The 22949-nt window shown below is 47.4% G+C and overlaps 1 protein-coding gene across 1 annotated transcript; it reads left to right on the top strand.

The window, feature by feature from the left end:
• Window positions 1-18687: 18687 nt before the first annotated feature.
• On the top strand, window positions 18688-22255 carry SIX1 (SIX homeobox 1). The gene is made up of 2 exons (XM_017859442.1): window positions 18688-19662; window positions 21711-22255. The coding sequence occupies exons 1-2, from the start codon at window positions 19103-19105 to the stop codon at window positions 22003-22005; spliced, it is 855 nt and encodes a 284-aa protein (XP_017714931.1). The 5' UTR covers window positions 18688-19102; the 3' UTR covers window positions 22006-22255.
• The last annotated feature ends 694 nt before the right edge of the window (window positions 22256-22949 follow it).

Genomic DNA, 22949 nt, shown 5'->3' with positions numbered 1-22949 from the left:
TTTTTTTTTTGAGACAGTTTCGCTCTTGCTCTTGTCACCCAGACTGTAGTGCAGTGGTGCGATCTCGGCTCACTGCAACCTCTGCCTCCCTGTTCAAGTGATTCTCTTGCCTCAGACTCCTGAGTAGCTGGGATTACAGGCACGCGCCACCACGCCCGGCTAATTTTTGCATTTTCAGTTGGGATGGGGTTTGCCATGTTGGCCAGGCTGGTCTGGAACTCCTGATCTCAGGCAATCTACCCACCTTGGCCTCCCAAAATGCTGGAATTATAGGTGTGAGCTACCACGCCCAGCCTTCACAGATGCTATGTTGAGCATAGACATCATAAAACTGTTTGCTTTCATTGACATTAAATTCAAGAACAGGCAAAATGAATTACTATTACAAGTCAGCATCTAATATTAGCAGTCTTCTGACTTCTAATAATAGTTCATTTTGCCTGATTATCTCTGGGTAGGTGGGTAAAGTGGCAAGAGAGAACTTTCTGAGGTATTAATAGTAGAAATAGTATAAATGTGTTATATATCTGGATGATGGTTACTCAGATGATATATATGTTAAAAAGCCATTGACCTGTATACTTTAGATTTGTATGCTTTATCTCATTATATTTACTTAGACATAATTTTGAAAGATGCTAACTGCATTAGTAATAAAAATGAAAAATTTTAAATTTGCCACATTTTTCCAATTAGATGGGCAAAGATTAAACAGGCATTTAGGGAAAGATAGTTTTTTGTATGCTGTCAAGGTAGTACAAAATGGTACACATTTTTGAAGGCCAATCTAATAATATACATGAAAATTTTAATACATCTACCCCAGTTGGGCATGGTGGCTCACACCTATAGTCCCAGCACTTTGGGAGGCGGAGGTGGGAGGACTGCTTGAGTCCAGGAGTTCAGAACCAGCCTGGGAAACGTAGTGAGACCCTGTCTCTACAAAAATAAAAAAATTGGTGGGGCATGGTGGTGTGTAACTGCAGTCCCAGCTACTCGACAGGTTGAGGAGGGAAGATTGCTTGAACCCAGGAAGTGGAAGCTGCAGTGAGCTGTGATTGTGCCACTGCACTCTAGTCTGGGCAACAGAGTGAGACGCTGTCTGAAAAAATATATATGTGTGTGTGTGTGTGGGCTGTGGGTGGGTGTATGTATATATGTGTGGGTGTATATATATATACACACACATATGTACACACTTATATATGTAAAAATATATATGTACCCTTTGACTCAGCAATTTAACTTTTAGCAATTTACTCTAACAAAATATTCATACAAGTACTCAAAGATATGTGTGAAAAGATAGTAATAAAACATTAGTCATACAAGAAAAAGCTTCGGGAAAAAAGACACATTCATCAACATGTCTTTGATGATTATCTAAATTATCTAAAACAGTTAGATAATTAAAATAATAGCCATGAAATATGTTATAGCCATTAAAGAGCTTGAGGCTTATCTGTATGTTTTGATCTACTAAAAATGAGACTGAATTGTGTAAACAAAGATGGGAAAGCTCAGGCTTCCACCCCCCATATCCAGTCACTTAGCTACTCTGTCTCAGTTTCTTTATTTGTAAAATAAAGTTAATAATATTGTCCCTCCTAATCCATCTCACAAGCGAGGATCAAGTGTAAGAAGTCCTTTGAAAGACAGAAAGTGTTACGGAAGTGCAAAGTGTTCTTCCTGAAATAACTTTCTCTTTTTAACTAAAACTTTCTTTTAAGTCACCACTCAGTCCAGATGTATTTTCCCTATCACTGATTTAGACTGATATTTCTCAAAATATAGGTAGCAAAGTATGGGCACCAGATCAAAATGGATGTGGAAACATTATTAAAACATTATTAAAAGTACTGAGCCCAATCTCAACCTACCAAAGTTTTGGAAACCCTGTTTTAGATGGAAATGGGCATTAAGGCCATCTTTTCTCTTTCATTTAGAAGAATCTGGTCTGACTCTCATTCATGGAAGCCTTCAAGTTTGACTTTATCTGTCTTGGCTTATCATTTGTCCTCAATGCAGGAGTCACATGGGCTGGTAAAGTAGCACAAATGGTACCCCCATTTATGAAATCCCCATAGCAGCCAAACACATTTGATGAAAAGAACAATGTGATGCCACTTTATAGACAAACATGAATCCCAGTTTAGCTTTAAGAACCGTAGCTGTTGGAAAACACCATCTCCTGGGCAGCTGCTTGGGCTACTGTCCGCAATTAATTTAGCAGAGTCTCAAAAATAGAAAGCAGCCTCTGTTCTGTTATATAATAAACAGTGCTTTATTTGAAATGACAATATTTACTTTTCCTATAGTGAACTCCAGAAGCCTACTAGGCAGTGGGCAAACAGTAGAAATACCTAAAATGGAAACTTGAGAAAGCAGTTTAGCTAGTACAGTTTACTTTCTACTTGACCAACAAGTAATTAGAAGAGCCCCTCCATGTTATTCACATTTTATCTAGTTTGTACAGGATCATGGATTCCATGTGACTTTATGATCACCATGTACATCTTTCTTGTTTTGATGTGTCTTGAAACATGCAAGACAGATGTGAAATAATGAGTTCTCCAATATTCAAGTGTTTAAGCAGAGCTGAGGGTTGTCCCACCAAGAATGTTTTCTAAAGGATTCTACTAAGATTGGCAGGTTCAACTGCCAGTTGACTTCTCAGCCTCTTCCAACAGCAAAGAGTCTGGTGTCTATGTTTCCATTATCTCATTTTCAAGTTATCTTTAAAGGGAAAATATTATAAATTATGATTATTAATTTTTTCAGTATTTAATGTCTTTTATGAATGAGAAGCTGTGATTTATGTGTTCTTTGTTATAAAAACCCTTTATAAACCTTTATAAGCAACAGATGACCTCTATTTGCAATGTAGACAACAACTTTTTTTTTTTTTTTGAGCCGGAGTCTCCCTCTGTTGCCCAGGCTGGAGTGCAGTGGTGCGATCTCTGCTCACAGCAACCTCCGCCTCCAGGGTTCATGTGATTTTCCTGCCTCAGTCTCCCAAGTAGCTGGGACTGCAGGCATGCACCACCATGCCTGGCTAATTTTTGTATTTTTAGTAGAGACGGGATTTCGCCATTTTGGCCAGGTTGGTCTTGAACTCCAGACCTCAGGTGATCTGCCTGCCTCAGCCTCCCAAAGTGCTGGGATTACAGGCGTGAGCCACTGTGCCCAGCCTGGACAACCACTTTTAACTTCTTCATAGAGCCTATTTTCTACTCCTTTTATCATATTGTGACAACTCTCCAGAGCATCTCCATTTCTTGTAAATCTTGAGGGAGGGCAGGTCTAATTGAGTCACACTATTCCACAGGGGTCATGTACAATGAAGAGATGTTTAAAAACTTTTGGCCATTTAAGCTGGCATTTAGCTAGCAATACTGGCTACCCTGCACTGTTCATTGGACCATGAGATTTGCTTAATTTTTGCAACGGTGCTTGTATTTTCTTCAGAGGTTTTTCTTTCTTGTCACTCCTGATCTGGTGTCACTTCCTACTGTCTCATTTAGCAAGATCAATCACCTAAAAAGGACAAATTATTTCATATCTAATTACTAGCTAGAGACATTTTAATTCCTACAAAATTCTTCAGAAACCCAAAGATTCTCCTCCCATCCTGCCAAAATGGTACAAAGAAAAGTAAATTTTGATTAGGTAAAAATTTGAAGTTTAGACTTACTCCTGCTGATTTGTTATGCTCTGCTCTTAGGCAGAGTGGATGTTTATTCTCAAAGCCCACTGACCAGCTGCATCAAAATTATCTGGGGTGCGCTGGGCGCAGTGACTCAAGCCTGTAATCCCAGCACTTCCGGAGGCTGAGGTGGGTGGATCACCTGAGGTCAGAAGTTTGAGACCAGCCTGGCCCACATGGCAAAACTCCATCTCTACTAAAAATACAAAATTTAGCTGGGCATGGTGGCAAGCGCCTGTAATCCCAGCTACTCTGGAGGCTGAGGCTGGCGAATCGTTTGAACCCGGGAGGTGGAGGTGGCAGTGAGCCGAGATCATGCCATTGCACTCCAGCCGGGGCGACAGAGCGAAACTCCGTCTCAAAAATAAATGATCTGACGTGCTTGTTAAAATGCAGGTTTTATGGTCCCACTTTGAGGGAATCAGAAACTCCTGGGGCAGGGTCCAGTAAACCGTATTTTATAAATGTCTCAGGTCATTTGCACGTACACTACAGTTTGTGAAACATTGCCCTAAAGATCAACCAAATTCTTAATTTCTAGTATATCTTGTATTTCTTCTCCTCAATAAGCCAAAGAAAGAATTGTAAGCAGTGAAAGTACAGGCCAAACCTTGTCACAGGATGTGTATTCTATTGTAACACTGTTTATGATCACCTAATAGCTTCTGTGTGGGACAGTTAAGCTGTAATAATTACCTCATGGTTCTGTAATCTGTGTGTCTCCTCCCACATGACATTTGTACCAACTAAGACTATGGCTTATTTCCAGACAGAATGGAAGAACTACCAGATCTAGGTGGGCTGATGCCACTTCATGTTACATTATTTTTCTTGGCAATTTAAAGACATTTATAAAATTTCTCACAAATCTTGACCCTGAATAAAGAGGAAAAAAATATTTTCCAAAATAGTTTAAGGAAAAAAATATTTTACAAAAACTCACTAAATCCAAGTCTCTTTAATCACTGACCTCTTTGTGAAAAATTGCCTTTTAAATAAATTGGGAAGGATCTGGGATTTATAGCTCTTGCCCCCAAACTGCCTCTGAATTATATTACCTTAAGCAAATTACGCAAACTCTCTGCCACGGTGTTTTGGATTTTTTTTTTTTTTTTTGAAGCAGGGTCTTGCTCTGTTGCCCAGGCTAGAGTGCAATGGTACAATCATAGCTCACTACAGCCTCAAACTCCTGGGCTCAAGTAATACTCTGGCTACAGCCTCCCCAGTAACTGGGACCAGAGGCGCATACCACCATGCCTGGCTTTTAAATTTTTTTGTAGAGACAGGGTCTCACTATGTTTCCCAGGCTGGTCTTGAACTCCTGGGCTCAAGTGATCCTCCCATCTCAGCCTCCTAAAGTGTTGTGATTACAGGCTTGAGCCACTGTGCCCAGCTTTTGCTATGTTTTTATAATGAAGATAATCACTGTAATAAGGATGATACTTCCCAAAATTTTGAGATGGATGAGATCAGGCATGTAAAATATTACATGTTCTTGAATGAAGTATGCTAAAAGAAATGAAAATTGGGCTCGGCGTGGTGGCTCATGCCTGTAATCCTAGAACTTTGAGAGGCCGAGGCAGGCGGATCACCTGAGGTCAGGAGTTCGAGACCAGCCTGGCCAATATGGTGAAACCCCCGTCTCTATTAAAAATACAAAAATTATCTGGGCATGGTGGCAGGCACCTGTAATCCCAGCTACTTGGGAGACTGAGGCAGGAGAATTGCTTGAACCTGGGAGGTGGAGGTTGCTGTGAGGCCGAGATCGTGTCATTGCACTCCAGCCTGGGTGACAGAGTGTGACTCTGTCTCAAAAAAAAAAAAAAGAGAGAAAGAAAAGAAAATTATTATGATTCCTTTTATAGGCCTTTAATGAGTTATTAACCTATCATTGATGAATCTGCCTCTTGAAATATTTCACTTCTTGCTTTTTCAGGCTTACTGGAGTAATGCAATCTGCTCATAAATTTTCCAGGAGTATTTGGGGAACTTTAAAATTGAAAAAGCAACATAATCACCCTCCCAAACACATATGCACACACATATGCATGCACTTGCACTCCCTAAGACCACAGCGTGCATCTTTATCTTCACTTTCTATTGACTAGATTGATTGAACTTACTAAACCATTTGGGTCATCAAAGCCTCAAGTGCCTTGGGTTAGCTAAAGTATCACAAAGTCCACTAGCTCATTAGCAGTAAACCCTAATGTAGCAAAGTGATTAGAAATAAATTATTTACTTAATGTCATTTGCTTGTAAAAATCATCCTTCCCATTTATAGTTTCAGTTGCTATTATGCAAAACTGTTCTTTTAAAATTTTGTTCATTCAAAATTAAGGATTTTTGAGAATCCGATTAGACACAAAGCAAAACCAACACCTATCTGCATATTGCCATCATTAAATTCTTTAGTAATAAGGAACCCCTAGTTGGCTCAAGAGAATGTTTAAAGATTTTTCCAATATTTTCGATTTGCAGAGTGGGAAAAAGGATTTTAAAATATCATTGAATCTACTTGTTTGAAGCTGATTAGCATACATTGCTGTGTTATTTTATTTACACTTTTTTTTTTTTTTTTTTTGAGACAGAGTCTCGCTCTGTCGCCCAGGCTGGAGTGCAGTGGCCGGATCTCAGCTCACTGCAAGCTCCGCCTCCCGGGTTTACGCCATTCTCCTGCCTCAGCCTCCGGAGTAGCTGGGACTACAGGCGCCTGCCACCTCGCCCGGCTATAGTTTTTTGTTTTTCTTTTTTCTATTTTTTAGTAGAGACGGGGTTTCACCGTGTTAGCCAGGATGGTCTCGATCTCCTGAACTCGTGATCCACCCGTCTCGGCCTCCCAAAGTGCTGGGATTACAGGCTTCAGCCACCGCGCCCGGCCTGTTGTGTTATTTTTAAAGTTAATTTTACAAGCCCAAGATATGTAACTTTTATGAAAAAAGAAGAAAAAACTGGAAAAAGAATCAGAATCTGGTATGCATAAACAGATAAAATGGGTTGACAAGGGCTGGACGCAGTGGCTCACGCCTGTAATCACAGCACTTTGGGAGGCCGAGAAGGGTGGATCACCTGAGGTCAGGAGTTTGAGACCAGCCTGGCTAACATGGTGAAACCTCATCTCTACTAAAAATACAAAAATTAGCCGGGCATGGTGGCGGGCATCTGTAATCCCAGCTACTCGGGAGGCTGAGGCAGGAGAATCGCTTGAATCCCAGAGGCAGAGGTTGCGGTGAGCAGAGATTGCACCACTGCACTCCAGCCTGGGCGACAGAGGGAGACTCTGTCTCAAAAAAAAAAAAAAAAAAAAAGAAAAGAAAAAGGTTGACAAGTAGCCAGGCACGTTGGCACATGCCTATAGTCCCAGCTACTCAGGAGGCTATGGTGAGAGGATTGCTTGAGCCCAGGAGTTTGAGTGCAGCCTGGGAAATGTAGCAAGATCCCATCTCTAAAAAAGGTAAAACAAACAAACAAACAAAAAAAAAACAGTTGACAGATACAAAGAAAAATAAGTGAAGAATGCGTGTAATGGTGTGCTGAGGCTGCTCCTCTTGGACTGTGGGTCCATATGAAAAAAAATGTTCTGGAACTGAGTAACAAATCACTATTGAGAAGTTCCTTTTTTTTTTTTTTTTTGAGGCGGAGTCTCGCTCTGTCGCCCGGACTGGAGTGCAGTGGCCAGATCTCAGCTCACTGCAAGCTCCGCCTCCCGGGTTTACGCCATTCTCCTGCCTCAGCCTCCTGAGTAGCTGGGACTACAGGCGCCCGCCACCTCGCCCGGCTAGTTTTTTTTTTTTGTATTTTTTTAGTAGAGACGGGGTTTCACCGTGTTAGCCAGGATGGTCTCGATCTCCTGACCTCGTGATCCGCCCGTCTCGGCCTCCCAAAGTGCTGGGATTACAGGCTTGAGCCACCGCGCCCGGCCTACATAAAAGTATTTTTATCCATCTTTACAGTGGCTGTGAAGAGATTTGGGGATAGTTCAGTTGCTTTGGTTTTTTTGTTTTGTTTTGAGATGGAGTCTTATCTGTCACCCAGGGTGTACTGCAGTGATGCGATCTCAGCTCACTGCAACCTCTGCTGCCCAGGTTCAAGTGATTCTCCTGCTTCAGCCTCCTAAGTATCTGGGATTACAAGCATGTGCCACCATGCCCGGCTAATTTCTGTATTTTTGGTAGAAATGGGATTTCACTATATTGACCAGGCTGGTCTTGAACTCCTGACCTCAGGTGATCCGCCCACCTTGGCCTCCCAAAGTGTGTGATTACAGGCGTGAGCTAACATGTGTGGCCAGTTGCTTTGGTTTGGTTGACCTCACTTCTTTTTTTTTTTTTTGAGACGGAGTCACTGCAAGCTCCGCCTCCCGGGTTTACGCCATTCTTCTGCCTCAGCCTCCGGAGTAGCTGGGACTACAGGCGCCCGCCACCTCGCCCAGCTAGTTTTTTGTATTTTTTTAGTAGAGACGGGGTTTCACCGTGTTAGCCAGGATGGTCTCCATCTCCTCACCTCGTGATCCGCCCGTCTCAGCCTCCCAAAGTGCTGGGATTACACGCTTGAGCCACCGCGCCCGGCCTGACTTCACTTCTTGAACAAATATGAGGATGAAACAATCACAAATGTTTCTAATATTTTCTGAACAAGGAAGTGAGATGTTAGCACCTTTTTTTTTCAGTACTGTATCTACCATTATAGGATCTGTTGGGTAGTCTTAATTTCAAGCCTTCTAGAAAAAGCGGTATATTCTGATTTGAGAGTTTCTCCCATATGGTAAAATAAAATGTGAAATTTCAGTAACTGGCGTGAAAATTTTAGTAGTACCCAGGAAGTTTTCAGAAACGAGTGTTTTCATATAATACGGAAGTTTCAATGTTTTGAAGGTTCAGTAAATAATGAGTATACAAGAGTGGAGTCTAAATTACCCATTCAGAAGGGTAACCCTATAGCCCACATGTCTGGATTCATGTATGCAGATGGACAGATACACTTCATTTCTCCTGGGAAGTTGAGCTCTAAAAAGCTATCACTCAGAACAGACAGTTTTATGATTGCATGAAAAGAAAAGGAAAGATGACAAAGTTGTTATAAAAATGAAAGGCCTTTTGGAGTATTAACAGCTGAAAATATTAAGATGTCAATGAAGAAACAAAAATCAGCTTAAAACTGCAAATTAAAAGAAAAGAAAAAAAAAAAAACACTTGTGCAGACGGTTTGAAGCATATGGACACCCACCCAGCTAGCAATGAGGGCAATGGGAGCCCCAGACTTTAGCTTATTAAAGATGACCTTTCCCCTCTCTAAAATTTCAAAGCTGACGTTTCAAGTGCTGAGCAGACTGTGTGCCATATGTAACATGACCTCAGCTCCACTCTGCCTGAGCACTGATGGCATCACTAATGAGAGGTGAAAGGTCCTTTTCTTGCAGCTTTTTCAGAAATCCACCAATTCTTGCCTGTGAAGTAAGGCTCCTCCCTCCCCTCCCTTGGTTTCAAGAGAACGGCATTTAATACACAGCCTCAAAACACTTTTATTACCGTCAATTTGCTTATAGCCATAGCCAAATGGCAGGATGTACAATCACATGCAGAAGAAAATATTTATTTTGACTCAGAAGGCAAAGGGATTAAGAGAACATTGTGTTAACCTTGCCTTTCATCTGTGTTTTAAAGGGAAAGTCTCCTGAGGCATCCATTGAAGTTCTATTTTTTAATAAAGAGTATCAAAGGCTTTTAGGAGACCAGGTGTGTTTTTAACTGAGAGGAGAGAAAGGAAAGAAGCTTCACGAGAGAGAAAAGGCAGTTTTCACAAAGCTGCTTCAGAGACTGCAAAAAGATGTATATGCTGGAATCTGTTACAGGCATTCCTAACAGCCAGCCTCCTCCACCGTCCCCCCACCCCTTTTTTTTCTCCTGCTTGGAAACAAAATAGCTTTTTTTCCAAGCAGGTTGTTATCATATTCATGGCATGGTCAATTTCCGTTTGCCAAGAAAATATTTAGGCTGATCAAAGAAATTAGAAAATCGGCTGAATAGAAACAGACGTTCCCACAAGAGAAGCGCTTCTCAATGTGAAGAGGCAGACGGACTGCAGCCCACCCAGTTACTCCTAGGAAATAGCCCTCCTGCCAAAGGCGGAACTACAAGGCCACCTGGATTCTGGATTCTGCTGGAGGGTTACAGAAGAGTCAAGACTTCCCAGGAAATTCAAATAGAGACTGGAGTTTGAGGCGCTCTGGCGGCAGACGTGGATGGAGATAATCGGCTCTAGTGTCTATGTACAAATCAGGAGGGCCTTTACGTCCATGAATCCAGAGTGACCTTTCAAGGCAGAAGAGAAGTGAGTCTGGGATCCTTTTGTTTTGCTTTGCCTGGTTTACTACGCTCATGGCAAGAACACATTATCCTGGGTAGATGACAGAGAAGTATGTACTTTTGGAATGGAGGGATAGCTGTTTCACCCGCATTAATACAAGTTCACTTTTTTTGATGTGTGGATTTGGGTGGAGAATGGTTGATAGTAGTTGTCTTTGGGACCTTATTGGTCTCTGCGTGTGCTTCCCGGCCAGCTGGTGACGGTAAATGAGACGGTCTTCCATCTCTTTGCTGTTCCTGGGCAATGCGCGACCAAACTAAGTCCTCTTGCTGCGGCGCTTCGACGCGAAGGACTGGCTAGGGTCGCGGCTTCCGGCCACAGGTTCCACGAAACCGAGAAGCCGGCTGCGCTTACTGAAAGGAGATCCCGATTCTCCCGCTCGCCTCGGGCAAACTGAGGCATCTCATTCGCCAGCGAAGCGTCGCCGTCCTTATCCCAACGCCTCCAGTTTTTGGAGGGAAAAAGTGAGGGAGGGATGGCCCTAAAAGAAGGCGATTATGGAGACAGCTAAAGAAGCCAAAGAAAACTCCCTCCTCGCAAGTCCTGTCCGGGACTACGTGGCGCTGGCGAGGCCAAGGTGGGCTGAGCGGTCCCGGGCTTTGGGCCGAGAATCCGCTCCGCTATCCCAGACCCTTCCCGCTGCGCGCTCTTCACTCCGGGGGCTGGCCGGGCAGATTTTCTTTCTTGTTTTTGTTTTTTGTTTCGGTTCCTGCCGGCCGGGCGAAAACTCCTTTGCTAGGAAGACAGCGCCCTCTTTCTCCTCCGGCCGCGCCGCCGCCGGCCTGCGCCGGCTCTCGGCTCCACTGTCCTCCCCGCGCCTCCTTGTGGTCCCCGCCCTTCAGGCCCTGGCCCCTCTTTCCTCATGCCCCAGCGCCTGTGGGCCCCACGCACCGCCCGAGGGAACACACCCAGAGAGCAGCGAGCAGGGGCCGAAGCCCGCCCGCGTCCCAGCCCTCAGGCCAGCCCGGCGAGATAGCGCGACCTCTGGCTACAAGCCTGGGCTGAGTCGGCCCCGCGCAGACGCGGCACCCGAGAGCTCCCGCGCAGCCCGGGGAGGGAGTTTCTGGTGCAGGCGGCGGGGCAACGGGTGAGACCCAGCTCTCCGAGACCCCGCGCTGCGGGCCAGCGGAAAGGGCTGCGAGCACACCGGGCGGTGAAGCCTCCCCCGGCGTCCACGCGCGGATACTTGGTTGCCCTCGCGCACCTGGCACAGCGTGTTATACTGAGGCCCAGGATGAGTCCGCGAAACGTGGACCCGGGTCTGCACCGGGGTGTTGGGTGAGGGTGGCGGATGAACTTGAGCAGAGGTAAGGAAACATCTTACGGCCTTCTTCCAAGTCCTAAAAGCGTCCCTCGCAGCCCGCCTGTTTGCTGGCAGCCTCACCCTGCTGGCTTCCAGGAGGGCTTTGTCAAGCACTGCAGCGGTGTTGGAAACCTTGTTTCAAAGTCCAAGCCTAAGCGAGTGGGCGAGACGCGCAGAGGAGCATGGGTGAGTGGGCACCTTCCCAGCACCCTCTACCCAATATCTCTTTTCCCACTGCTCAGAGGACTGGTCATTCAGACAAACGCCGCGCGGCCCTTCTGGGAACAGAGGCGGTCGAGCTTCTGTCTGCGAAAATCTGGATCCTTTAGAACCCGAACAATATGCTTGCGTGAGAATGCAAAAAGAGATCCACGGCGTGGGTATGCACCGACTGAGGTACAGGCCTGAAGTGCTCCCACCCCCCCGAATTCCTACCCGCTCCTGAGTGCCACAGGGGTAGTTTGCTTCCAGCTGACCCTACTGCACAACACAGGCGGCTCCCAGAAATGCACTAATTGAGTCACAAACCACTGGCCCCAACTAACAAAGCGATCCATCTCAGCAGCTCAGCGCCCAATTTGTCCGCAGCACTTTCTTCCGCAATTCAGAAGCATTATCTTGTTTTAAAAAGTATCACGGCAGAGACGTGGCAATTATCCTGAGCTCGGGTTACACTAAAAGGCTTAGGCTGAGAAATGGAAGAATACAAATGCCGCGAGCATGCTGATTGCCTGGCTGCCGAGCCTGGACTGGGAGTAGGGGAGGCGAACTAGAGCTTTCGGCCGGGGAGAAGGGAGGCAGGCGCAAGTTCCCACTTGTGGTCCTCTCCGGGTGGCACCAGCGAGAAAGGAGTGTTGGCCCTTTATCTCTAAAGGCTAAGGATTCCCAGCGACGAATCCCCAAAGGTCGAGGGAGAAGAGGTCATATCTCAACAGGACCAGGCCAAGCTTCTGGTCTCAGGGTCTGGGTTTTGGGTCAGGAACAGGTTGGGAACTTCAGGCACCGCTGGGATAAGGAACAGGAGAAAGGTCAAGGGTTAGTGAATGAGATGGGGGCGGGGGGTGGGGGGTGGACGGAGATTCCAGTCTCTCTTCAGGACACCCACTCTACAATTGGGCAATTGGGGAGGAGGAAGCCATCGGGAGAAAACGACTCGAAGGAAAGAGAAGCTGGCTCTTTGCAATGGGAGAAGGCGTTCACTCCTGAACCAGGGGCAGGCCTGCGGCTGGGTGGACGCTGTAGGGTGGGAACGCTCGATAACTGGAGAGTCCCAGAGACCACCAGGCCTTTCCGCACCAGGAAAAAAAAAAGAAAAATCTGCTCTAAGAATCTTCATCTCGGTCCACCAGGGTGAGTTTGGGCCTGGAAAATGGGGGGAAAGAAAAGAGAGTAGCGAAAGGTTTTCGGGTGGCAGCGCCCCGCGTGCAGATATCTGCTCTCGCCAGCCGCCCAGCCTGCTGTGGCAGCCACGCTGTGCGCGTGTCTTTATCCTTCAGCTCAAACCAGCCCCCACATCTTGAAGTAATCAGCAGCCGAGAAGAGACTCGTCCCCCTGGCATCTCAGGTTAAAGAAGGAGGTCCAGGAAAATGTGGTAGAGCCATTACAAGAAACCTGAGCCGCAGTCATCAGGGACTCCAATTGCCATCGCATTAGGATTGATTAGAGACCAGCAGTACCGTAATGACCCGGAAAGAGGGGCAGCCGGGGATTATTAATATCAGAATGTGGGGGAGTGGGGGAGGCAAAGTGGGGAGGGAGAAGTTTCAAATTACTAGGATTTATATGTAAGTGCAAGTTTACCTGAGGAAACCAGATAGTCAATGAATCACACTAACGATAAATCTAATTGCATTTCAAATTTCACGAAGCCTGATTTTTTGGAGAGTGGAGTAAAACCATCATGAAACCAAGCCAATATCTTAGTTTTTATAAACACGTAGTTTTATAAGTTTATTGTAAGAATTCAAGTGAAGAGATGGGGAGGAGCCCTAAATATCTGCTTTCCTTGTCATTGGGCCTCCTTACCATTTGGACTCTAAATAGCTTCAATTTTTTTCTCGTGGGAGTGCATTTTTGAGTCGCTTTGGTTCTTCCCTCCAGGGATATGGGGCAATGGAGTGGACATTTTTTTCAGAGCCTGCAGAGGAGTAATAAACCAAAATTTAAGTGAAGCAGTGATACCTGGGTAGTGGTTGTTTTTTGTTTTGTTGAAGACATGAATGATCAGGATCCCAAGGAGATGTGGAGAAGAGAGTGGTTTGTCTCCTTCCTCCAAATATGAGCCAAAACAAATCAGCCCCTGATGGTCCGGGCTGAAATGCAGCTCACTGGATAATTAACTCCATCTTTCCAGTCCACCCTAACTGTTTATTTAGTGTCACCCTGCATTACCGTCACTAGCACTTTCCTCTGAACAGGAGGAGCTGCAGGCTTTCACCTCCCAAAAGGAAATTCTTTTTAGCTTAGACAGATGTGGTATTCAGGATGTACATAAGTTGAGAAAAAAAAGTTGATTAGAAATTCAATGGAAGATAAGCGGTTTTGGAGAGCTTCATTTCATAAACCTGCCCTAAGGAGAGATTTTAAAAAACAGGGAATGGGGGCGGGGCGCGGAGTCCCTTAAATTCTTAAGAATTGTTTCTTGTGACACCTTGGCTCCACTTTCCAGAGAGGTAGTTGCCATCTGATGTTGAGTAGGGTCTTCTAGCTCAAACCTGGCGACTGGTCAGAGCTTTCTCTGAGGGCAGCTGGTGAGCCCTTTTCTCTCCTAGGTGGCCAATACACCTTTGCCCACCCTCCCTGCAGGCCAGGCCCTCCACTCCCCATGAAAGGTTCTCGCCAAGTAAGGCCTACTACACCGCCCAGACTTGAGGGTCTACTCTCAAGAGAACTTACCTGCGCTGCCTCAGTCAGTGGGTGACATAAACACACTCTGTGAAACCTCACAGTGCCCAGTCCCGGAGAGATAAAAACAAGCGCCGAGAGCCGGTGGGGGAGGGGGGGGCGAGGAGGAGGGGGAGAGAGAGGGAGGGAAGGAGGAAGAAAGAGGAAGAGGAACAGGAAAATCAACGAGAAAGAGGAGAAAGAGAGGAAGAGAGAGATAAGGAGAGAGAATGAGAAACAGGTTCACATACAGACAGAATGAACGAGCGTCCTCTTTCAGATGGATAAAAGAGACACACTCTGGGAAAGACCTGCCGCGGGGACACACGTAGAGGGAGAGAGAGGATAACTCTTCCAAAGACACACACCCCAGCTCTGTTCCCCTCCAATTTGAGCTCTTTCCCAGCCCCTGACCCTCAGTCCGTCCATCAGTCTGTGTGTGTTTCTCTCTTTCTCCCTTCCCCGACCTCGAGACAATACAGAGATGGTATTTTCGGGAGTTGCGCGGGGCAGCACGGTTTTCAGCGGCGAGTCAGGCTCACAGCTGGCTCTGTTTGTCCAGGTGTGGGCGGTGGTGGTGGTGGGCGGCGGCGGTCGCCCTGAATCTTTGGCCAGCGCGGCGTTTTCGCACCAAGGAAGTAGGAGGCTCTGCTCTCGAGCTTCCCGCTTCCAGGAGAAAACTTCCTCCCTCCATACATATATAAATACACTTGGGGAACAGACAAATCTTCATTGTTCAGAAATAAGCTGAGGAGGCCCGCCTGCTCCCCTCGGCCAGGCAGAGAGAGGCAGGGAGGGAGGCGGGGGCCGCGCGGATCCGGTGTCACGTTGCAGATTCCCACTAAAGATAACGAAACGTGATCTATTTTTCAGAACAGCAAGTGGATGGGAAAGAACCTTGACAACACAAAACTCATTTACTAATGGACTGGTTTTGGGTTTCTCTTCTCTGAGTCCGCAAATCTCTCTGCCTGAGCTCCAGGCCTATTCAGACCTCGTGGGGAGCGGCGTCCCCCCAGGAGCAGGTGGGCTGCTGCTCCGGCGCCACGCCGGCCGTCAGAGTCGGAGTTCCCAAGGGTCGAGGGCACCCGGAGTTTCCGACTAAGCACAAGAAAAAGAATTTTGGCACTTCAGCCCGGATTTGGGGAGTCTTCGCACTGCCCCAGAGCGATGACACGAATTTATTGAAGAAACACCTCTCTGTGCCCTCCCTTTCCAAATATTTTTAGGTAGAGTAGGATCCTCACCGTCGTTCTGGATGGTGAAAGAATTCCAAGAAAGCTGCCCGGGAGCCCCAAAGTATCTTGCTCCAAGCCAGAAGGGAAACAAGTGGGTCCCAGCTAGGGGTGTTTGCATCAAGGCCTATGTGAACCCAGCTGAGAAACCCTAGCAACTGCTAATGCTGTCCCATTGAATGCTTTTTTATCGACTAACTATGCGCACGCGGCCGTTACCTGCACAGAGGAGGCACTGGAGAGCCGAAACCTAGCATCGGGCGCTCCTTGCCAGCGGTGTTCCCTCGCGAGCCGCGCTGCGGGGAGGGCAGCAGCCGCTGGCTAGAGTTGCTCATTTCCTTTAAATCTCCAACGCATCTCTGCTTTTCGTGCGATTTGCATTGACAGCAAAGGTTTTATGTTACCAGAACAAATCAAACCTTTCTGCGTGCGATTTTAAATGGATCATTTGGTTTAGGTGGTTTGTAAATTCATGTCATTTTATCTCTTTTAGTGATTTTCAGTAAAAGATTCCATTTTGGGAAAGCTTATATATCCGAGCCAATAATTAACATTTATAACAATTGGGTCCCCTAACCGAGGGATCGAAATAGCAGGTAGACTCCTTGATATAAAGCGCAGAGCACTTTCCCTTTCCAGTTACGCGATCTATTGGATTAAGAGGGAGGAAAAATGTTGGCGGGCCCAGTCACGGCCTCCGAGGAAGAGCACCTCTTCTCTTCTACCCGGGTTCCCGCAATCACAGCTTCTACACGTCGTTTTCCCAGTTGACAGCAATGTATAGTACGTCCTGGTTCCTTTTGAAGACAGGTAAAAAGAAATAGGCAGGTAGGTCTGGAGGAAGCCGGGGTGGGGTAGGGGTGAAGGTGGTCCTATTCGTGTCTAATTGCCATCTCTCTGCTCTCTGTCATCCTCTGTAAATTTATACCTGCCCTTATTTGTCCAGGCTATGCCTCATTTCCTTATACAGAATTGTTAATGACAAAGCAGACCTCACACTCAACAAACTATTTGTCTTTTAGGAGACGTGGTTGTGCTTAAAGACCCTCCCCCCTTGTAATTGTGCGCACTTGCTCCAGACTTTAGGGTATTAACTGATTTTTTAGAGCCGGGTTTAAGCCTCCGTTCCGGTCCTCACACAGCTGCCATGTCAATAAGGACTGTTTCAAGCAGAGACATTCCTTCTGGGAGGACACTGCAGCTCCTTAAGACTTCATGTGAAACATCATAAGCACTAAAATGAGACAGTGAGGGGAAATTGCCAGACGTGGCTCTGGGTTTAGCAGTGCCAGGCTTCCAGTTTAGAAAGTCATTGGGCATACTATATGGCAGAGGCTCTTTTGAAAGAATGCACACCCATTAAATGCATTTTTTTAAAAAAAAGCCTAAGGTAATGAAATATAAGCATCTGCTTCCAAGATCTAATGGCATGGAATAAGCAAGAGTTTCAAGGATGCAGAAAGCATTATGTTCAGCAGAGAAGCAGCTTCCTGTCTACTTGGAATCTCCCATCTGGCAACCCTGAGGTGGGAACCCTATATGAGTTTAGAATGTATGTTGCAGGGTGCACTGTACTGGATACATCATTTTAAAACCATATTAATAATAAAAGGGGAAACCCAGACACTGCTTCTCCTTCTCCCATTTGCATCTCAATATGCAAAAGGTTCTGTAGTGCTGGGCTCTTTGACTAAAGGAATGAAAACATATTTAAAGAAGACAAGCTAGTTTAAGGAGCCTACAGTTTGTTCTCCACCACTCACTAAGAGGGCACATTGAAATCAAAAGCATTTTTGAAGTGTACTTAGAATTCTGTTTTGAACTTATCTAATCAGAGATAAGTATAGTCATAAAGTCACTCTCCTTCCACCATTTGGCTTCCCTTATCTCCACGCATTGTTCTTATCTCCTGCTGGTCTCAGCTACTGACAATAGATTATCTTTGTTTAGAGAGGCTAATTGTCTTCAAAATCTTTTTAATAATTGCTTTGGAACCAGGTGTGCAAATGAGGCTTAAGATAATTACAACTTCATTTGTTTGTGCAGTTTTACTAAGCATTCTCCACACATAAACAAAACAGCAGATGATGGGACTTAAATTGCAGTACATCTCTCATTCCTTGGCAGCAAAATAGGCCAGCATTGCAACACACACACACACACACACACACACACACACACACACACACCCCTCTTTATTTAATCTTCTTGGAGCCGCTGTCGTCCTCGCTTTGAGGGCAGTGTCCCTCTCAGAGCAGGGTAAGGATTATGTTACAACCGGACGGTTATTGGAGCCGGCCACAATTTTATTTAATTTACACCACATCCAGCGCCTTTCGTACGAGGTTCCCAAAGCATTTTTGCTAATAGCAAGTAAAGCTTCTCGGCATTCCTCAGTAGCAGAAGTGGCACTGGAAAACGCAACCGCACAGATGGGGAAATTGAGTCCAGAAGCTTCAGGAACCTGCTGGTTTCAACCGCAGAACATTAAGATACCAAATCACAAATGAACGCTCGGAGTCTCTAGGTGCTCAGCAAGTATGCTCTAAATACCTCTTTGCCTGGTCTCAAATCATGGAGGTCCTTTGTGAACGAGGGAAACGCTGTCCGACTGGGAGCACTTGTGCCCTTTGGAGAGTGGTGTGCGGCAGCTGGGGGAGGACAGTGGGAGTTGGTGGGGGGAGGGGCAAGGAAATAGGGTTGGCTTCTCAAGCTGAAGCCAACCCGAAGAGAAGCCACTGTTCCAGAAGCTGCATGCGGAGACCCAGGTCTGCTCTTGAATTATTTATCGCGCTCCATAAGCTATTCATCAATCCATCATTTATTCATTCCAACATTAAAGTAATTAAATATGAGCTCACCGGGAAAGGGCAAGTTTGTAAGGGATGAGAGCAACAGTACGGAGGGAGAGGGGAGGAATTAAGGTTTGGAGTAATTGATTTGTGCGGAGTTTTGCGCGACTCCCCTTAGGTGATACTGATGACGGGTCCCGCGCTGCAGGGTCCTGACGCGCTCACCCACTCTCTACCTCCCCACACCTCCGCAGCGCAGCTCCCTCAGACCCCAACTGGCTTCCCACCTTTCCTCTTCCTTCTCCTCCCACCACTCCCTCCCTGCGCAGCCCCGGCAACACCCCCAACCCCCAGCTCCTCAGCCTCGCCCTCCCCGCGCTGGGCGGTGCGGCCTCGAAGGGCGGCGCGGCCTCTCTGCCCAGCCGGGCGGCGCGCTGGCTGGCCAGCCCCGGATAGGCGCCGCCCGCAGCCAATCAGCGTGCCGGGGACGCTGCGAGCTTTAAGGCCGCTGCGGGGAGAACAGAAACCAAGTTCCCCGGCAACTAGCAGCATCCACCGGGCTGGAGGTCGGAGGCAGCAAGGCCCTCAAGGCTACTGAGTGCGCCGGCGGTTCCGTGTTCAGAGCGTACCCTACTCCTCCGCCTTCTCTTGCTTGGCTGCCCACCTCTAAGTTCTGACTTGGGTTTTCGCCTTTGCAAAGCCTAAGGAGGAGGTTAGGAACAGCCGCGCCCCCCTCCCTGCGGCCGCCGCCCCCTGCCTCTCGGCTCTGCTCCCTGCCGCGTGCGCCTGGGCCGTGCGCCCCGGCAGGCCCCAGCCATGTCGATGCTGCCGTCGTTTGGCTTTACCCAGGAGCAAGTGGCATGCGTGTGCGAGGTTCTGCAGCAAGGCGGAAACCTGGAGCGCCTGGGCAGGTTCCTGTGGTCACTGCCCGCCTGCGACCACCTGCACAAGAACGAGAGCGTGCTCAAGGCCAAGGCGGTGGTCGCCTTCCACCGCGGCAACTTCCGTGAGCTCTACAAGATTCTGGAGAGCCACCAGTTCTCGCCTCACAACCACCCCAAACTGCAGCAACTGTGGCTGAAGGCGCATTATGTGGAGGCCGAGAAGCTGCGCGGCCGACCCCTGGGTGCCGTGGGCAAATATCGGGTGCGCCGAAAATTTCCACTGCCGCGCACCATCTGGGACGGCGAGGAGACCAGCTACTGCTTCAAGGAGAAGTCGAGGGGTGTCCTGCGGGAGTGGTACGCGCACAATCCCTACCCCTCGCCGCGCGAGAAGCGGGAGCTGGCGGAAGCTACTGGCCTCACCACCACGCAGGTCAGCAACTGGTTTAAGAACCGGAGGCAAAGAGACCGGGCCGCGGAGGCCAAGGAAAGGTACGCGGCGTGCTTCCCGCGACTCGGGCGACCCCGGGAAGCCTTCCTTTCCCCTTCGCCCCCTCCCGCCCCCGCAGGCACCAGCCACCAAGTGCTCCCCGCCGGCCGGAGCCCGTCCACGGGGCGGCGCGCAGGCCTCCGCGGCGCTGCAGCGAAAGTTCATGAACTCTGAGGTTCCTTGCCAAGGATGGGGCCTCATTTGCTTTGAGCACCCGCGCGTGGGTTTCTCTGGGATGTGAGTGTCGGGAAATATTGGCGCTAGGTTTGGTTTTCATGCCTCCCTGGCTGGCCGCGGCTTGGAGTGGTGGGTGGAGAGTGAGTTTCTAAATCAACGGGCAGTGAAGTGTTGATTGGTGTCGCAAGGAAAGGAGTTCGGTGGGAGCTGAAGTTAGCGAACCTCTCTCCTCTTGCTCCCCAGAGGGGTGTGAAGCTCGTCTGAGACATTGGCTCTGCCCCGACTCCCTGCCGGTTCTCCACCGCTCGCTCTCGATAGTCTTTTGGATTAGGGGTCGCCTGCTTCATTTCTGACTAGCTGGACAAAGGGAGGAGTCTTTTAAAAACACACCAAAAAGAGAGCTCTGGAGAGAGTTGGCGCTGCATTTACTCCCCGGCGCCCCAAATTAAGAAAGGGTTGATCCTCGTCGTGCTCGCTCGCGCGTGGCCCGGCACTGCAGCCCGTCGGGCTGGCTGAACGCGCCGCCTGCCCAGACGAGGAAAGGGTCTCCATTCGCAGCCTTCTCTCGCACTGGAGCTCATAAGGCAATGTTTCAAAATTGGTCTCTACCTTCCCCCACCTCAGGGCAACACCTTCGGCCACCTGGCCAGGCTCCTTCTGTTCTCTGTAGAGTTTCCGACAGAGATTCGGAAGAACGGTGGGGAGGTGGCTGTGGCGGGGAGAGCGCTCTGCGAAGTCAAAGAGTTTGGGGGAAATCTGAGCGCAGGGGCCGCTTAGGTTTTCCTTTGTTCCCTTCCAAGACTGGGGGCGGAAGATCTTGCTTCCTTTCTTGCTTGGTGGAAAACCAGAGCCAGGATAAATTCTGCTGAAGTGGGCTTGCCGGGAGACAGACTGTGAGGATAAGGGGAAAGAAAGGAGGAGACAGACAGGCGCTAGGAGTCGGGAGGACCGGCGAGCATTCGGAAGGCGGAAGCGGCAAGGGAAGCGAAATCCTGAAGTTAAGCGGCACGGAGTGCCGGGACTGACGCCCCAGCGCGCCGCGCCCGCTGGCAGCCTGTGCCGGGCGGCGAAGTTTCCCCTGCCGAGAAAGGATGGGTTAGGGTGGGTGTTGGTAGGAAGTTTGAGAGGGTACACGAGGGGCTGAAGTGTTAGCAAGTAACACAGGATCAGGGATTGTATGTTTGCAGTTAGCCTTTAGTTACAAAACGGCCGTCCTATAAACCAGGCCCGAGGGCCGACTCCAGATGAAATCACAGAGACTGGCTGCGCTCCCTGTGTTTACTCAGGTCACTGGGCCGCTCTGGGCACCACTTCCCATGACCTGTCCTGTGTCTCCAAAACCACCAACTCTGGGCTGGGGCAGGAAAACGGGATGTTTGTCTCCTCATATGGGAACAAGGCAATGGACTTGATTCACCCCAAACATTTGTGCATTGGACTCTGTCCTCTATCATTTCTTTATCACCAATATCTATTGAAAGATTTTCAAAGTTAGTTACATTTAAATATGGTTCTAGTTGATATGTATTTAAATGTAACTGCTTGAACAAAATTTAAAACATATATTTTGTATGTTTCAAATAAATCCTGCTAATCTATCGCTTTCTGAAATCTGAAAGAGAAAAGGACCTGGCTCCTAACAGGAGGCTCTGTCTGTAGCTCTCCATTTCTCCAGGCTCCTCTGATTCCTCACCTCCCCCATTACCCTTGGGGATGGGTGGAAGGGTAGAGCTCCTCCGTTTGGGTTGGTGACAGATTGCACAATGGCCCTTTCCTCCTTCCAGCCCCCCCCCCCCCATCTCCCCCTTTTTTTAACCTTCTTTTTTTTTTTTTTTTTTTTTTTAACCATATGGTGTTGTCCTCTATTTCTTAGGGAGAACACCGAAAACAATAACTCCTCCTCCAACAAGCAGAACCAACTCTCTCCTCTGGAAGGGGGCAAGCCGCTCATGTCCAGCTCAGAAGAGGAATTCTCACCTCCCCAAAGTCCAGACCAGAACTCGGTCCTTCTGCTGCAGGGCAATATGGGCCACGCCAGGAGCTCAAACTATTCTCTCCCGGGCTTAACAGCCTCGCAGCCCAGTCACGGTCTGCAGGCCCACCAGCATCAGCTCCAAGACTCTCTGCTCGGCCCCCTCACCTCCAGTCTGGTGGACTTGGGTTCCTAAGTGGGAAGGGACTGGGGCCTCGAAGGGATGCCTGGAGCAGCAACCACTGCAGCGACTAGGGACACTTGTAAATAGAAATCAGGAACATTTTTTGCAGCTTGTTTCTGGGGTTCTTTGCGCATAAAGGAATGGTGGACTTTCACAAATATCTTTTTAAAAATCAAAACCAATAGCGATCTCAAGCTTAATCTCCCTCTTCTCTCCAACTCTTTCCACTTTTGCATTTTCCTTCCCAATGCAGAGATCAGGGGATAAAAAAATAAAATAATAATAATTTAAAAAAACCCAAACAAACAAAAGCACCCAGGCACCCAGTCTCAGTTCTGGGCAACTGATACGCCTGTGTCAGCAGTCTTTCTTTTTTTTTTCAATGAACGGGAATTACAAATCAACTGGATTTTCATTATTTACTTTTAATTTATATATGGAGAAATGTGTTGTGAAGAGGAAAAGGAAATGGAGAGAGAAAGAGAAAGGGAGATAAAAATAGTGAAAATAAGAGCCTCCAGGCTCAGAAGAACTGATTACATTCTTAAGGTGAATAGGAAAAACACAATCTATGACTTTGATGAGGAAAAATTAAGTTTACATTTTTCATATTTAGTGTTAAACAATTTAATGTAGATTAAAAGAACAGTNTACGCCTGTGTCAGCAGTCTTTCTTTTTTTTTCAATGAACGGGAATTACAAATCAACTGGATTTTCATTATTTACTTTTAATTTATATATGGAGAAATGTGTTGTGAAGAGGAAAAGGAAATGGAGAGAGAAAGAGAAAGGGAGATAAAAATAGTGAAAATAAGAGCCTCCAGGCTCAGAAGAACTGATTACATTCTTAAGGTGAATAGGAAAAACACAATCTATGACTTTGATGAGGAAAAATTAAGTTTACATTTTTCATATTTAGTGTTAAACAATTTAATGTAGATTAAAAGAACAGTATT

This window comes from Rhinopithecus bieti, unplaced genomic scaffold, assembly GCF_001698545.2.
Source record: "Rhinopithecus bieti isolate Rb0 unplaced genomic scaffold, ASM169854v2 scaffold_50364, whole genome shotgun sequence".
NCBI classification, from domain to species: Eukaryota; Metazoa; Chordata; class Mammalia; order Primates; family Cercopithecidae; genus Rhinopithecus; species Rhinopithecus bieti.
Note: the sequence above shows the minus strand (reverse complement) of the source record. Positions and strands in the feature narration are given on the sequence as shown.

What these genes read in the sequence shown, in the direction of transcription:
- SIX1 (XM_017859442.1), top strand. Translation starts at nt 19,103, where the DNA reads ATGTCGATGCTGCCGTCGTTTGGCTTTACCCAGGAGCAAGTGGCATGC. An exon ending in GCCGCGGAGGCCAAGGAAAG is followed by an intron (nt 19,663 to 21,710) that starts GTACGCGGCGTG and finishes TCTATTTCTTAG; the next exon opens with GGAGAACACCGAAAACAATA.